The sequence below is a fragment of the Chiloscyllium punctatum genome, chromosome 40 (genome assembly GCF_047496795.1).
Source record: "Chiloscyllium punctatum isolate Juve2018m chromosome 40, sChiPun1.3, whole genome shotgun sequence".
Taxonomy (NCBI): Eukaryota; Metazoa; Chordata; class Chondrichthyes; order Orectolobiformes; family Hemiscylliidae; genus Chiloscyllium; species Chiloscyllium punctatum.
Genome location: NC_092778.1, coordinates 58,882,368 through 58,897,450, shown reverse-complemented (window position 1 = coordinate 58,897,450; position 15,083 = coordinate 58,882,368). Strand labels below are relative to the sequence as shown.

Below are 15,083 nucleotides of genomic sequence, written 5' to 3'. Positions count from 1 at the left end.
ACTGTAGCTGCTTGGCATGAGCCAGTTGTATAACAGTTCAAACACTGACGTCACCTTGCAATGGATGGCCACTCACTCCTTTATAGAATCATAGAATCCTTACACTTTGGAAGCAGACCATTCAGCCCATCAAGTCCATACTGACCCTCCGAAGAGCAGCCCACCTAGACCCACACCCACACCCCTAACCTATCCCTGTAAGCTGGCACTTCCTATGGCTAATCCACCTAGCTTGCACATCCCTGAACACTACGGGCAATTTAGCATGGCCAATCCCCCAGCGAGCACATCTTTGGACTGGGGCACCCAGAGGAAACCCACACAGACACGGGGAGAATGTGCAAACTCTAGGCAGACAGTCGCCTGAGGCTGGAATCGAACCCAGGTCCCTAACGTTGTCAGGCAGCAATGCTAAGTACTGTGCCACCCTTAGTCACAGGTTCCGCTCCAATGGGTAGCACAGTTCAGTTGTCATGTCCTGGGACATCCTCAGCCTGCACTGGCAGTATGTCTTGCTCATGAAGAGGAAACAGCTTGAAGAATGAAAGTGTCTGGCCCTCCTGTGCCTCCCTGAAGAGCCCTTCCCCTGCTTCTGCCCTTGTATTAGGACACTGTCTAGATTCTCCTGGAGCTTGCTGACACATCTGTGACAATGACCATGAAGTCTCTCTGTATTTTGCAAGGACCAGTGACATGGTCAGCATTGCAAGTCACCAGCGTTTACAGCTCGCACATTTGTGCATTGCATGCATTTCACAATGATACAATTGCAAATGCCCCTCATATGGTTTCCCACAATGCAGATGTGAAACCCACATTTTTTAGTTACCAATCGTCATTGACTGTGTCCACTCTGGCTGTGGTCACCACCATTCTCCTTGTGCAGGTAACATTTAGCAATTGGCAGATCATTGATTTATTTATCCTTCTTAAAGCACTGTTTTGATTGCAACACACATGTGTTTGTGTATGTCGTTACTTTATCCTAGTCAAATGCAAGTACTGACAATACCATCAATTATCCACCATGTTTCACTCAAAGCTCTATTTTCTTATCACCCAAAGCTTACTAAGATACATTGGCTCCCAGTGAAACCCCAATTATAAAGTTCAAATCTTGATTTCAAATCCGTCTATGGCTTCACTCCTCCCTATCTCTGTAATTTCCTCCAACACCAGGATCCTCTGTGGTACCTGCTGTTCTCCAATGCTCACCTGATCACATGTACTCCACCAGCTTTTGGAATTCCCTGCCTAATGCTCACCGTCTCTCATAGAATCCCTACAGTGTGGAAGCAGGCTATTCAGCCCATAACCGAGCCTCCAAAGAGCATCCCATCTAGACCCACTCCCCTACCCTATAACCCCATATTTCAGATAGCTAATCCACCTAGAAGGCATATCCCAAGACACTATGTGCAATTTAGCATTGCCATTCCATCTAACCTGCACATCTTTGGACCATGGGAGTAAACCAGAGCACCAGTACAGACACAGGGAGAATGTGCAAACTCTGCACAGACAGTCACCTAAGGCTGGAATTGAACCCAGGTCCCCAGCGCTATAAGGCAGCAGTGCTAACCACTGTCCTACCTTGCATTCCACATCAAGGTCCTTTAAACCTACCTCACTGACCAAGCTATTGGCCATCAGGCCTAGATTTGTTTTTACATGGATTGGTATCAAATGTTGTTTTAAAATATGCCTGTGAAATACTGAAGGGGTTTTTATTACTGTTAAGATGCTTTCATAATTAAGTCTTGTGTGAACCAAAGCTTGTGCCATAAATTGTGGTGTAAATGGAACAGCATTAATTAGGATTGCCCATTACATTTAGTTGTGGTTTCAAGCAACGGAAGATGGATTGGAATGTCAGTTCAAATAGGAATTGGCAAAATTCCTGAGAAGATAGCATGGCAGCCAGTTTTAGTTACTCAAACTATTCCTTTGGGGTCTCCATTCTAAAAAAACATCTTCCATCGGATGTGGGTATCATTGGCAAGGCCTGAGTTGCCCTTGATCTGAGTGGCTTATGAGGGGCATTTTCAGAGGGTAATGAAGAGTCAACTACATTGTTCTGAATCTGGAGTCACATGTAGGGAACACCATACCCTGTGGGTTCCCCTCAAAGCCACTCACCATCCTGACTTTGAACTACATTGCCGCTCCTTCACTGTGACTGGGTTAAAATCCTGGAATTCCCTCCCTAATGGCATTGTGGGTCAACCTACAGCACATGGACTGCAGTGGTTCAAGAAGGCAGCTCACCACCACCTTCTCAAGGCTAAATAGGGATGGGCAATAAATGCTGACCCAGCCAGCGGTGCCCTCATCACATGAGTATATAAAAAACAAAAGGCCAGACCAAGTAAGGATGGCAGATTTCCATCCCTAACGGACATTAGTGAACAGATGGGTTTTTTTTTGCAAAGATCAATGTTCGTCTTCACTGAGCTTAGCTTTATATTATAATTGTATGAATTCATTTCAAATTCTACCAGTAACTGTGGTGGGATTTGAATCCCAAAACTCCAAATCATTAGCCTGAACCTATGGATTACTAGTCCATCAGCATTACCCTATGCCACCACCTCCTTGTTTAATCACTAAAGATTTACCCATTGAAATACATGAGGTAACTCTCTCGTCAGAATCAGAAGCAAGTGATTTGATTGCTGGTTTATGAAATGGAAACTTTCAAGTTAGAATGAGACCAACACAAAGGAACCTAGTTTCATGTTTGGCCCAGACTATGACCCAGTCTTTGTCAGTCTATTGCCTGTTCAGGTGCTGCCTGACTTTCAGTCCCTGGGGAAAGGGAAAGTACGTGGTACACATTGCAATTATCCAATTGAAACTGCTAAAATTATCAACCATGCCAAAAGTGGAGTAAACTGCTCCCTGCAAGAGATCAGCTCACACACTTTGTGTCAGGGAGTGCAACAGTCTGTATCTGTGTAGCAAGGTGAGAACACCATCCAGACGTGGGGCTGATAGGAACATTTGCACCATACAAATTCAAGACAATGACCATCTCCAATAGGACAGAAGCTGGAACCATCTCCCCTTAACATTGCTGAATTACCCACTGTATACATCCCAGGGGTTTCCACTGACCTGAAACTGAACCATTCAGCCATGTAAATATTATAGCTACTCTGCCAGAGATTAAGACTTCCGCAGCAAGTAAGTCACCTCCTGACTCCTCAAAACCATTTACAATCCAAAAGGCACAAGTCAGGAGTGTGATGGGATACTCTGGGCTTACCTGGATGCATACAGGTTAATCAACACCAAAGAAACTCATCTTTAGCTAGAGCAAAGCAGCCTGCTTGATTGGCACCATAGCCACCACGTTCAAAATTCACTTGTTTGATCACTGATGCAGTGTACCAGAAGTGTCCCATCTACAAGGTGTACTGCAGTAACACACCCAGATTACTTCAACAGCACCTTTTAAACCCGGCACCTAGTAGGGCTAGAATAGCAGACGTGTGGGAACACCATCACTCCCCATCCCTCCGAAAGCACTGTGTATCGCATCCCAAAGACTTCAGAAGACAGTTCATCACTACTTTTTCCAGGCTAGTCAGCCTGTTTGCCTAGCCAGTCACATCGTGAATTTAAAAAAAACAATTACGTCATTTTTAAATGAGAGAGAATCCAAATGATGATAAACTGTGAGATTCCTGGCAGTTGTACCTGGCAATCAGCCACTGGAAGAGACGGGAATGAAATTGCCCTGTTATTTCACACTGCACCTTAAAGGTGGTCTGACTGAGACTGAAAACTGACAGCATGAGTGTGTCCTTCCGGGAGTGGGCGGGTGACCTTGGGGAAGGTGGTGATCTATCCTTGAGGCATGGGCATGTGTGCCCTGGGGGACTACATTTGGTGAACGGGACTCACAAGTTTACATCCCTGCGATCCCGGTGGCCCCACTACAAAACAACACGATGATGATGATGATGATGATGACTGTCATGATCACAGATCATTCATCTCCTAAAATGCTGATGTTATGAGATATCAGAACCACAATGTAAAGGGAGCCTGAAGGAAAACTGAAAAACATATGTCTGTTGGCTAGTAGCAAGTAGACAAACAGGAGGCTGGAAGAACACAGCAAGCCTCCTGATACTGCCCGGCTGGCTGTGTTCTTCCAGCCTACTGAGGATTCTAGCATCTGCAATTGTTTTTTAAATCTCTAGTAGCAAGTTGACTAACCAGGATATAATATCAAGCCTATTGCTTCTTATTATTGAAATATGTAAATCAGAAAGGTGTGCCGAGCGAAACATTCATAATGTTTCAAAGGGTGTGGCAACTTTCTCGAACATTTTGACCTCTTAAATGCTCAAAAACCTGATTAGCAACTTCTGGCATCCCTGCAAGTTTATTCTCGTCAAGTCTAAGGGTGCTAAAGGTATGCTAACAGCTTCTGGAATAATAATCTTCCTCCCCTTCAACAACAGCTTTGACATATTTACTTTTAGATTACATATAATGTGTGTTTGATGGTGAGAATCATGCCTACGTCAACACTCCACCCCACAATTTCAGAACAAACTTCAAAGAAATTATAAGCCAAAAGAAGATAACACTACCTATTACGCATTCAGACTCAATGGTGCTGCATTTGATAATCTTACCAGTTTCTAATCTTACTGTTATTTTAAGACCTACTGCATCTTCTTTAGCTGTTCATGTCCAAATGCCCTCTAAATTCACCAAATTCAACAAAGGTCTTTAGACAGCATCTTCAAACCCATGGCCACTTCCGTCTAGAAGGGCAAGGGCAGCAGGTACATGGGAACACCATCACCTGCAAGTTCCCCTCCAAGCCACTTACCGTCCTGACTTGGAGAGATATCGCCATTCTGTCACTGTCGCTGGGTCAGAATCCTGGAATTCCCTCATCAAGAACATTGTGTATCTACCTACAGCATACGGACTGCAGTGGTTCAAAAAGGCAGCTCAACACCGCCTTCTCAAGGCTAACTAGGGATTGGCAATATATGCTGGGCCCAGCCAGTGATGCACATGTCCCATGAGTGAATAAAACAAACCCGTTTAACTCTACCCACACTGTGCTATTTATACCAGTGAGATAAAGCTTCATAGCATCCGAGCAAAGTTAATAGAAATCATAGAAACAGAAAACAAATAGGACCAGGGGTAGGCCAATCGGCCCTTTGAAGCCTGTTCCAGCATTCAGTATATCCAACCCAAATATCCCGTTCCCATTCCCCACCCACCATACTCTGATCCCTCTAGCCCTAAGAACTATATCTAACTCCTTGAACACATGCACTGTTTTGGCCCTAATCGCTTTTTGTGATAGAGAATTTGACAGGTTCACCATTCTCAGAATGGATACATTCCTCCTCATCTCAGTCAGGTTGCTTCAGCATCTTGTAGCCCTCATAACAACAATAACAGGGGACCAATTCGCTACTGCATATTTTGCATCCTCCCAAGGTTCAATCTTTGAGAAGATTTCTAGATCAGGTTGATGATAAGTCTGTACATTTGCTTGCTGAGCTGGAAGATTTGTTTTCAGATGTTTCGTCACCATGGCTAGGTCACATAATCAGTGAGACTCGCCGGTGAATCAACGGTGTTTTGTCCTGCTTCTCTATTTATAGGTCTTGGTTTCTTAAGGTGGGTGATATAATTTCCATTTTTTTTCAAGGAAAGGTAGATAGGATGTAAATCGATGTGTTTATTGATGGAGTTCTGTTTAGAATGCCATGCCTCTAAGAATTCTCATGCGTGTCTTTGTCTGGCCTGTCCTAGGATGTGTGTGTTGTCCCAAAGCGGTGTCCTTCTTTGTCTGTTTGTATGGAATCTAGTGATAGTGGGTCGTGTCTTTTGGTGGCCAGTTGATGTTCATGGATCTCTCAATGACGGAAGTGGTTTGATGTTACTTTGCCCCTATTTTTGAAAAAATACCTATGGAAGCGGGAAAAATCTCAGGTTGTAAATCACCCCCAAAAACTCTGCTATATTTCTAATTGCGGGCCTCAATTTCCAGGGTGTGTTGGTCACCTGTCTGAAACTGATAGTCGAAAAGTGTGGCACTGGAAAAGCACAGTGGGTCAGGCAGCATCTGAGGAGCAGGAGAGTCGATGTTGTAGGCATAATCCCTCCATCAGGAATGTTGCCCATCAGATATGGGCTTATGCCCGAAACATCAATTCTCCTGTTCCTCGATGCTGCCTGACCTGCTGTGCTTTTCCAGCACTACACTCTCAACTCTGATCTCCAGCATCTGCAGTCCTCACTTCCTCCTGTCTGAAACCGATAGTATGATAGGAATAAAAACCTTGCCAAATTTAATCGTGGTCTGAGCACATGTCCAGATTGTGAATTTCATTATTACATTTGTCTTTCCTGTGCCTGCTGATGGCTATAAAGCAGGAGGGACAGTGGGAAATTCAGGGGGCTCATCCCTGACAGTACCTGGTGATGGTTTACTTGAGCACACATAGCATTGCTGTTCCCTCATTTCGCCAATGATTAAGATTGGTGGTGGTGGAGGGATGTGGGAATGGGGAGAAACTCATGATCTACCCTTACTCTCCTCTCAATGCAAGGACCGATTCTGTCAAGTAGGTTCTGGTAGTAGCTTTGGAGCGAGAACTAGAGTTTGTGTTTCAGTTCTATGACTTTTCATCAGAATTGGGGAAAAGATTGAGATGCAATAAGTGTTCAGGAAGGGGTGGGTGAGCCATAGAGTCATAGAGCTCTGTACAGCATGGAAATAGACCCTTCGGTCTGATTTGTCCATGCCGACCAGATATCCTAAATTAATCTAGGTAATTGCCAACAATTTGCTCATATCCCTCCAAGTCCTTCCTATTTGTGTACCCATCCAGATGCCTTTTAAATGTTATGGTAATCCAAGATGCCTTTTAAATGTTGTGATAATCCAAGATGGAGGACAGGAAAAAATTGTGCCTCCTTTTTGTTGAGGTATTTTCAGTGTTGGAGCTGATTTCCTTGAATGTTTGGAGCAGTAATTACTGAACTTGGACAGCATTTGAAGTGAACATGCAGTTGATAAACAGAGGAACAGCCTGTCCCTGTCCAGCAGCCAGCAATGGTAGAACTAACTTAGTTGTTGCCCATAATGATGTCAATTTAATGATCGTAAACCAAAGTCTAAAAAAGACACTTTTACTGGGCACACCACTATAGCCATGAGCTGATTTGTCAATGGAAATGCCTTTGAAGCACAATTGGGGAGATACCAATCTGGCGGATCTTCACCTCTTTCTCATTGATGATGCACACCACAAAACAGATTTTTGTGAAGGACACTATGGAGAAAAATTGACCTTGAGTTTTCTTCTAATTCAGCAATGGCCAACTTGCCTAAGGATAGTCTGCTTAGACCTGCATGAAAGCAAGAAAAACTACTCACATTTAAGCAGTGCTTTTAATGCAATGAAATGTCCTAAGACACTTCACTGCAGCATTGCATAATAGTCATACAGCATGGAAACAGACCCTTCAGTCTGTGCTGACTAAGTTTCTCAAAATAAACTAGTTCTACTTGTCTGTGTTTGGACCATGTCCCTTGAAACCTTTCCTATTCATGTACCTGTCCAAATGACTTTCAAATATTGCAACTGTACCTGCATCTGTCACTTCCACTGGAAGTTCATTCCAGTTTGAAAACGTTTCCCCTCAGATCCCTTTTAAATCTTTCGCCAATTTTGATGTTGTCCACAAACTTAATAACCATGCCTTCTACATTTTCATTCAAATTGTTTATATAAATGACAAACAACAGTGGACCCAGCACTGATCACTGTGGAACACTGCTAGCCATAAGCCTTCAGTCTGAAAAGCAATCTTCCACCGTTACCCTCTATTTCCTACCGTCAAGCCAATTTTGTATTCAAATGGCAAGCTGTCCCTGAATCCCATGTGATCTAACTTTACTAATCAGTCTACCATGCAGAACCTTGTTAAAGGCTTTATTAAAGTCCATGTAGACAATGTCTACCACTCTGCCTGATGGGCTGAATGGCCTGCTTCAACACTGTAGGGATTCTATGATTTTATGATTAACCACTCTGTAGTCTTCTGGGGCTATATATGATACAGCTATCTCTGCTCGAGGCCCTGTAATATCTTCCTTAGTTTCCCACAACTTCCTGGGATGCAAAGCCATGTGACAATCATTACCTAAACAAAGGATTATTGGGTGCTGAAAATTAGACACAAAACTGGAAATTGGTGGAGGAACTCAGCATGTCTGGCAATTCTTTGGAGAGAAATCAAAGCTAATGGTGTATGTGTGGCCCCTTGATACCCTTGCTTGATAAAATTTGTCAATCTCATATCTAAATTTAACAAGTGAATTAACATCAGCTACCATTTTGAAGAAGAAAGTTCTGAATCTCCATTCTTTCAAACATAACTTCTGAAAGGCCTGGCCCTAGTTCTTCCACCATGGCCCTGGTTCTAGAATAGTCAACCTGTGGAAATTGTTTATCTTTATCTTCCTATCTCTCCCAGTTAATATCCTGAAGGCCTTGATTAGATCACCCTTAAACATCTAAATTCGAGAGAATAAAGATTAGATTAGTTTCCCTACAGTATGGAAACAGGCCCTTCGGCACAACAAGTCCATACCAACCCTCTGAAGAGTAATCCACCCAGACCCGTTCCCCATATTTATCCCTGACAAATGCACCTAATGCTACAGGCAATTTAGCATGGCCAATTCACCTAACCTGCACAGCTTGGGACTGTGGGAGGAAACCAGAGCACCTAGAAGAAACCCACGCTGACACAGGGAGAATGTGCAAACTCCACACAGACAGTCACCCAGGGTGGGAATTGAACCCAGGTCCCTGACACCACTGAGCCACCGTGCTGCCCAAGGCCTAACTTGTCCAATCACTCCCCATAACTTAACCCCTAAAGTCCAGGTGTCTTCCTTGTAAACCTGTGTTGACTCCCCCTAAGGCCAAACATTCTTCCTAAGGTGTGGTGCCCAGATATGCTTACAGTACTCTAAGTGGGATCTAACGAGGGTTTTGTTTAACTGCAGCATTTTGGCTGTATCTCTATATTCCAGGCTTTTAGATTTGAAGGCCAACATTCCATTAGCCTTCTCGACTACTTTCAGCACCTGTACCTGGTATTCTTTAAGAGCTATGCACCACGACCCCTAAATCTGTATTTAATTTTGTGCCTTTTAAAAAATACCCTGATCTACATTTCATCTGATGAAGTAGCAGTGCTCTGAACACTTATGGTTTCAAATAAACCTGTTGGTCTATAACCTGGTGTCATGTGACTTCCGACTTTCTCCACCCCAGTCGAACACCGGCACCTCCACTTCCCGATCTATTCTGTTCATTCCAAAATGCATAATCTCACAGTTGCTTACATTAAAATCCATCTAATCTATCAATATCAATAATGCTGTATTGAATGATGTCTACAATGCTGACTAATTTTGTGTCTTCGGTAAATTTGGGTGCTTGACTTTTCATGCCATTATCCTATTGTCTTTGCTTCTCAAATCTTGGCCTCTGATTCGTTTGCAATCTGAATCATTGTATCATAAACAACATCAGACTTCAAACATTTCCTCTGTTTCTCTCTCCACAGATGCTGGAGATCTGCTGAGTTTCTCTGGCATTTTCTGTTTTTCTTCAGATTTCCAGCATCCCATAGTATTTTGCCTTTACTGACCATATCATCTGCTTTTTCTTGATGTTAGGTTGGAGATAAATGTTGGTGGGGAAGAAATCTATTGAAATAGTGCAGTGGGATATTTTACATTCTGCATCTCATTTGAAAGATAGTTTCCCCCGACAGTGTGCAATCTGCTCTCTATTGCACTGGAGTGCCAATTTAGAATTTGTTACTGGATTGGGATTTGAACCCAGAGTTGAATGACTCAGGGCTAAGCAGGATGCCCGTGGAGCCAAGGTTAAAATCTTCATTTCCCCACTCAATTAAAACAAAAGAAAACAGATGTTGAAATGGAATCAGAGGCGGCTTCACTAATTCTCTTATGATTCATCTTAGACACTGGATATGCCAATAATTTGTTCTTGGCTGAGGTGTTTTAGGGAGCAGCTTGATGAAATTATGCATAACATCCATTTTGTTCTAAAGGTCCTGCAGGAAATCTTCCAAACGGAATGCACCATTGAGGAGTTGAAGATGGCCATTAGGCAGAAGGAAGCTCCCATGAAGGTTGCGCAGACCCGTCTGGAGGAGAGGATCAAGAGGCCTAACATGGAGCTGGTGTGTGACCAGCCACAACACAGGTGAGTACTATGGCAACGCTGGCTCAGCTGTCATGGGGAGAGAATATGCTGTTGAAGTCTCCTTAGATTTGTCATTGGCCCAGCGTGGATGGGTGCAGTCAGCAAACATGATCACGCTGAGTCAAGATTAGAGTGGTGCTGGAAAAGCACAGCAGGAAAGGCAGCATCTGAGTATGCAGCCTGACTCGGATGCTGCCTGAGCTGATGTGCTTTTCCAGTACCACTCTAATCTTGACTCTGATCTCCAGCATTTACAGTCCTCACTTTCGTCTACATGATCACGCTGAGTCTGTGCCTATAAGAAAACACTCTTGTGTGACTGTCCTTTCAGCTCTTTGATTTGCCTTGTCCTCCTCAATCTTTCCATTGAGAACCTCAGACAATCCCTACTTTGACGTTCTACTTGCAAATTTTTTTTTTTGCCAGCATGTACTTTATCGTAAAAACTGAAAGAACTGCGGATGTTGCAAATCTGAGACACCAAAACTCATTGGGGAGGCCTCAAAGGTTCTGAGGAAGAGTTACTGGGCCAAAACGTTAACTCTGGTTTCTCTTCACAGATGCTGCCAGGCCTGCTGAAGGAAGCTTACTTAAGGTTGAGGAGGCAAGGATCAGAGAGCACTCTAGAGGGTTACAAGGTAGCCAGGAAGGAACTGAAGAATGGACTTGGGAGAGCTAGAATAGGCCATGAAAAAGCCTTGGTGGGTAAGATTAAGGAAACCCCAAGGTGTTCTACACTTAAGTGATGAATACGAGGATGGCCAGAGGTTAGGGCCAATAGGAATAGTGGAGAGAACTTGTGCCTGGAATTGGAGGAGGTAAGGGAGGTCCTAAATGAATACTTTGCTTAAGGTACTCAGTAATGAGAGGGGACCTTGTCATTTGTGATGACAGCATGAAACAGGCTGAAATGCATAAACAGGTTGATGTTAAGAAGGAGGATGTGCTGGAAATGTTGAAAAACATGAGAATAGATAAGTCCCCTGGGCCAGACGGGATATACCCAAGGATACTACATGAAGCGAGGGAAGAGATTGCTGTGCCTTTGGTGATGATTTTTGCATCTTTATTGTACTATGGAGTAGTACCAGATGATTGGAGGGTGGCAAATGTTATTCCCTTGTTTAAGAGAGGGAATAGGAATAACCACAGGAATTACAGACCAGTCAGTCTTACGTCTATGGAGGGCAAATTATTGGAGAGGATTCTGAGAGACAGGATTTATCATTATTTGGAAAAGCATAGTTTGATTAGAGCTAGTCAGCATGGCTTTGTGAGGGGCAGGACATGCCTCACAAGCCTTATTGAATTATTTGAAGAAGGTAGAGCAGTGGCTGTGGTATATGTAATTTAGCAAGGCATTTTATAACGTTCCCTGTGGTAGGCTTATTCAGAAAGTAAGGAGGCATGGATGCATGGAAATTTAGCTGTCTGGATACAGAACTGACTGGCACATTCAAGACAGAGCATGGTAGTAGATGGAAAGTATTCAGCCTGGAGCTCGATGACAGGGATCTGATCTGGGACCTCTGCTCTTTGTGATTTTTATAAATTACTTGGTTGAGGAAGTGGAAGGATGGGTTAGTAAATTTGCTGATGACACAAAGGTTGGTGGAGTTGTGGACAGTGTGGAGGGCTGCTGTAGGTTGCAACAGGTCATTGACAGGATGCAGAGCTGGGATGACGAGTGGCAGATGGAATTCAACCTGGAACAGTGTGAAGTGATTAATTTTGGAAGGTGGAATTTGAATGCAGAATACAGGGTTAAAGGCAGGAATCCTGGCATTGTGGAGGAACAGAGGGATCTTGGAGTCCCCATACATAGATCCCTCAAAGTTGCCACCCAAGTTGATAGGGTTGTTAAGAAGGTGTATGGTATGTTGGCTTTCATGAGCAAGGGGATTGAGTTTAAGAGCTGTGAGGTTATGCTGCAGCTCTATAGAACCCTGGTTAGACCACAGTGCGAATATTGTGTTCAGTTCTGGTCACCTCATTGTAGGAAGGTTGTGGAACCTTTAGACAGGGTGCAGAGGACATTTGCAAGGATGCTGCCTGGACTGGAGGGTATGCCTTGTGAAGAAAGGTTGATGGAGCTAAGGCTTTTCTCATTGGAGCCAGGAAGGATGAGAGGTGACTTAGAGGTATACAAGATGATGAGAGGCATAGATAGAGTAGATAGCCAGAGACTTTTTCCCAGGGTGGAAGTGTCTATCATCCGAGGCCATAATTTTAAGGTGATTAAGACCATAAGACATAGGAGTGGAAGTAAGGCCATTCGGCCCATCGAGTCCACTCCGCCATTCAATCATGGCTGATGCGCATTTCAGCTCCACTTACCAGCGTTCTCCCCGTAGCCCTTAATTCCTCTAGACAACAAGAATCTATCAATCTCGGCCTTGAAGACATTTAGCGTCCCGGCTTCCACTGCACTCCGTGGCAATGAATTCCACAGGCCCACCACTCTCTGGCTGAAGAAATGTCTCCGCATTTCTGTTCTGAAATGACCCCCTCTAATTCTAAGGCTGTGTCCACGGGTCCTAGTCTCCTCGTCTAACGGAAACAATTTCCTAGCATCCACCTTTTCCAAGCCATGTATTATTTTGTACGTCTCTATTAAGTCTCCCCTTAATCTTCTAAACTCCAACGAATACAATCCCAGTATCCTCAGCCGTTCCTCATATGCTAGACCTGTCATTCCAGGGATCATCCGTGTGAATCTCCGCTGGACAGGTTCCAGTGCCAGTATGTCCTTCCTGAGGTGTGGGGACCAAAACTGGACACAGTACTCCAAATGGGGCCTAACCAGAGCTTTATAAAGTCTTAGTAGTACATCTCTGCTTTTATATTCCAATGCTCTTGAGATAAGAGACAACATTGCATTCACTTTCTTAATCACAGACTCAACCTGCATGTTTACCTTTAGAGAATCCTCGACTAGCACTCCCAGATCCCTTTGTGCTTTGGCTTTATTAATTTTCTCACCATTTAGAAAGTAGTCCATGCTTTTATTCTTTTTGCCAAAGTGCAAGACCTCGCACTTGCTCACGTTAAATTCCATCAGCCATTTCCTGGACCACTCTCCCAACCTGTCTAGATCCTTCTGTAGCCTCCCCACTTCCTCAGTACTACCTGCCTGTCCACCTAACTTCGTATCATCGGCAAACTTCGCTAGAATGCCCCCGGTTCCCTCATCCAAATTATTAATATATAATGCGAACAGCTGTGGCCCCAGCACCGAACCCTGCGGGACACCGCTCGTCACCGGCTGCCATTCTGAAAAAGAACCTTTTATCCCAACTCTCTGCCTTCTGTTAGACAGCCAATCCTCAATCCATCCCAGCAGCTCACCTCGAACACCATGGGCCCTCACCTTGCTCAGCAGCCTCCCGTGTGGCACCTTATCAAAGGCCTTTTGAAAGTCTAGATAGACCACATCCACTGGGTTTCCCTGGTCTAACCTACTTGTTACCTCTTCAAAAAATTCCAACAGGTTTGTCAGGCATGACCTCCCTTTACTAAATCCATGTTGACTTGTTCTAATCAGACTCTGCTCTTCCAAGAATTTAGAAACCTCATCCTTAATGATGGATTCTAGAATTTTACCAACAACCGAGGTTAAGCTGATTGGCCTATGATTGGAGGAAGGTTTGGGGAGATGTCAGAGATAGGTTCTTTACACAGAGAATGGTGGGTATGTGGAATGCACTGCCAGCGGTGGTAGTTGAGTCAGATACGTTCGGGACATTTAAGTGACGCTTGGATGGGCACATGGATGATAATAAAATGGAGGATATGTAGGTTAGTCTGATCTTAGAGTAAGCAAGAGGTCGAGGGCCGAAGGGACTGAACTGTGCTGTACCGTTCTATGTTCTATGTTCTTTGTTTTCCAGCAATTTCTATTTTTGTACTTTACCATCCTGGAAAGGCTTCCATTTTAATTGACAGTGTATATTTTTGGGTGGCATGGTGGCACAGTGGTTAATGCTGTTGCCTCACGGCACACAGGTTCAATTCCACCCTCAGATGACTGTCTGCATGGAGTTTGTACATTCTGCCTGTGTCTATGTGGATTTCTGCTGGGTGCTCTGGTTTCTCCCCACAATCCAAAGATGTGCAGGTCAGGTGGATTGGTCATGCTAACAATTGCCCTGTAGTGTCCAGGGATGTGCAGGTTGGTGTGTTAGCTATTATAAACAGAACTGTGGGTGGAGTCGGTCTGGGTGGGATGCTCTTCAAAGGATTGGTATAGACTTGAAGGGCTAAATGGCCTCTTTCAACATTGTAGGGATTCCATATTACGTTGTGCTCAGCGTTTCATGGCCTGTTACTACATGTGGATCCTCCGTCATGTCTCATTACAACCACAGCACTTTTTCAGGCAGCACTCAAACCCTCCTACACGGTTAAAGAAAACTTGCATTTGTATGGCAACTTCTGCAAAGATGCCTCAAAGTGCTTTACAGCCCGTGAAGGTGCTTTTGAACTGTCGCTGAGCAGGAAATGCAGTTGTCAGTTTGTACTTATTAAACTCCCCTAGTGTAACCATGGTGAGATGACCTGTTTTGCTGATGTTGGCTGAGGGATAAATATTGATAGGGAATCAGAGATGCTTCAAAATAGCACCAGGGGACCTGTTATATCTATCCTTGGTTTCACATTTCATTCGATAGACAGCACTTTTGACAGGACCATTCTTCCCTGGCCCTGCAGCAGAGGCTGAGACTGGAGGTTTATACTCAAACCTTGGGGTCTGTCTTAAACCCTTCGGAATGAAAGGTG

At 44.1% G+C, this 15,083-nt stretch overlaps 1 protein-coding gene across 4 annotated transcripts in view; it reads left to right on the top strand.

The window, feature by feature from the left end:
- The window catches only part of LOC140464651 (tektin-3-like), an 82,977-nt gene that overhangs the window by 44,041 nt on the left and 23,853 nt on the right, over positions 1–15,083 (top strand). For all 4 annotated transcript variants that reach the window (XM_072560009.1, XM_072560007.1, XM_072560008.1 and 1 more), the window contains exon 7: positions 10,150–10,304. In XM_072560009.1, coding sequence (XP_072416110.1) covers positions 10,150–10,304 — 155 coding nt within the window. The remainder of the gene's footprint in view (positions 1–10,149; positions 10,305–15,083) is intronic.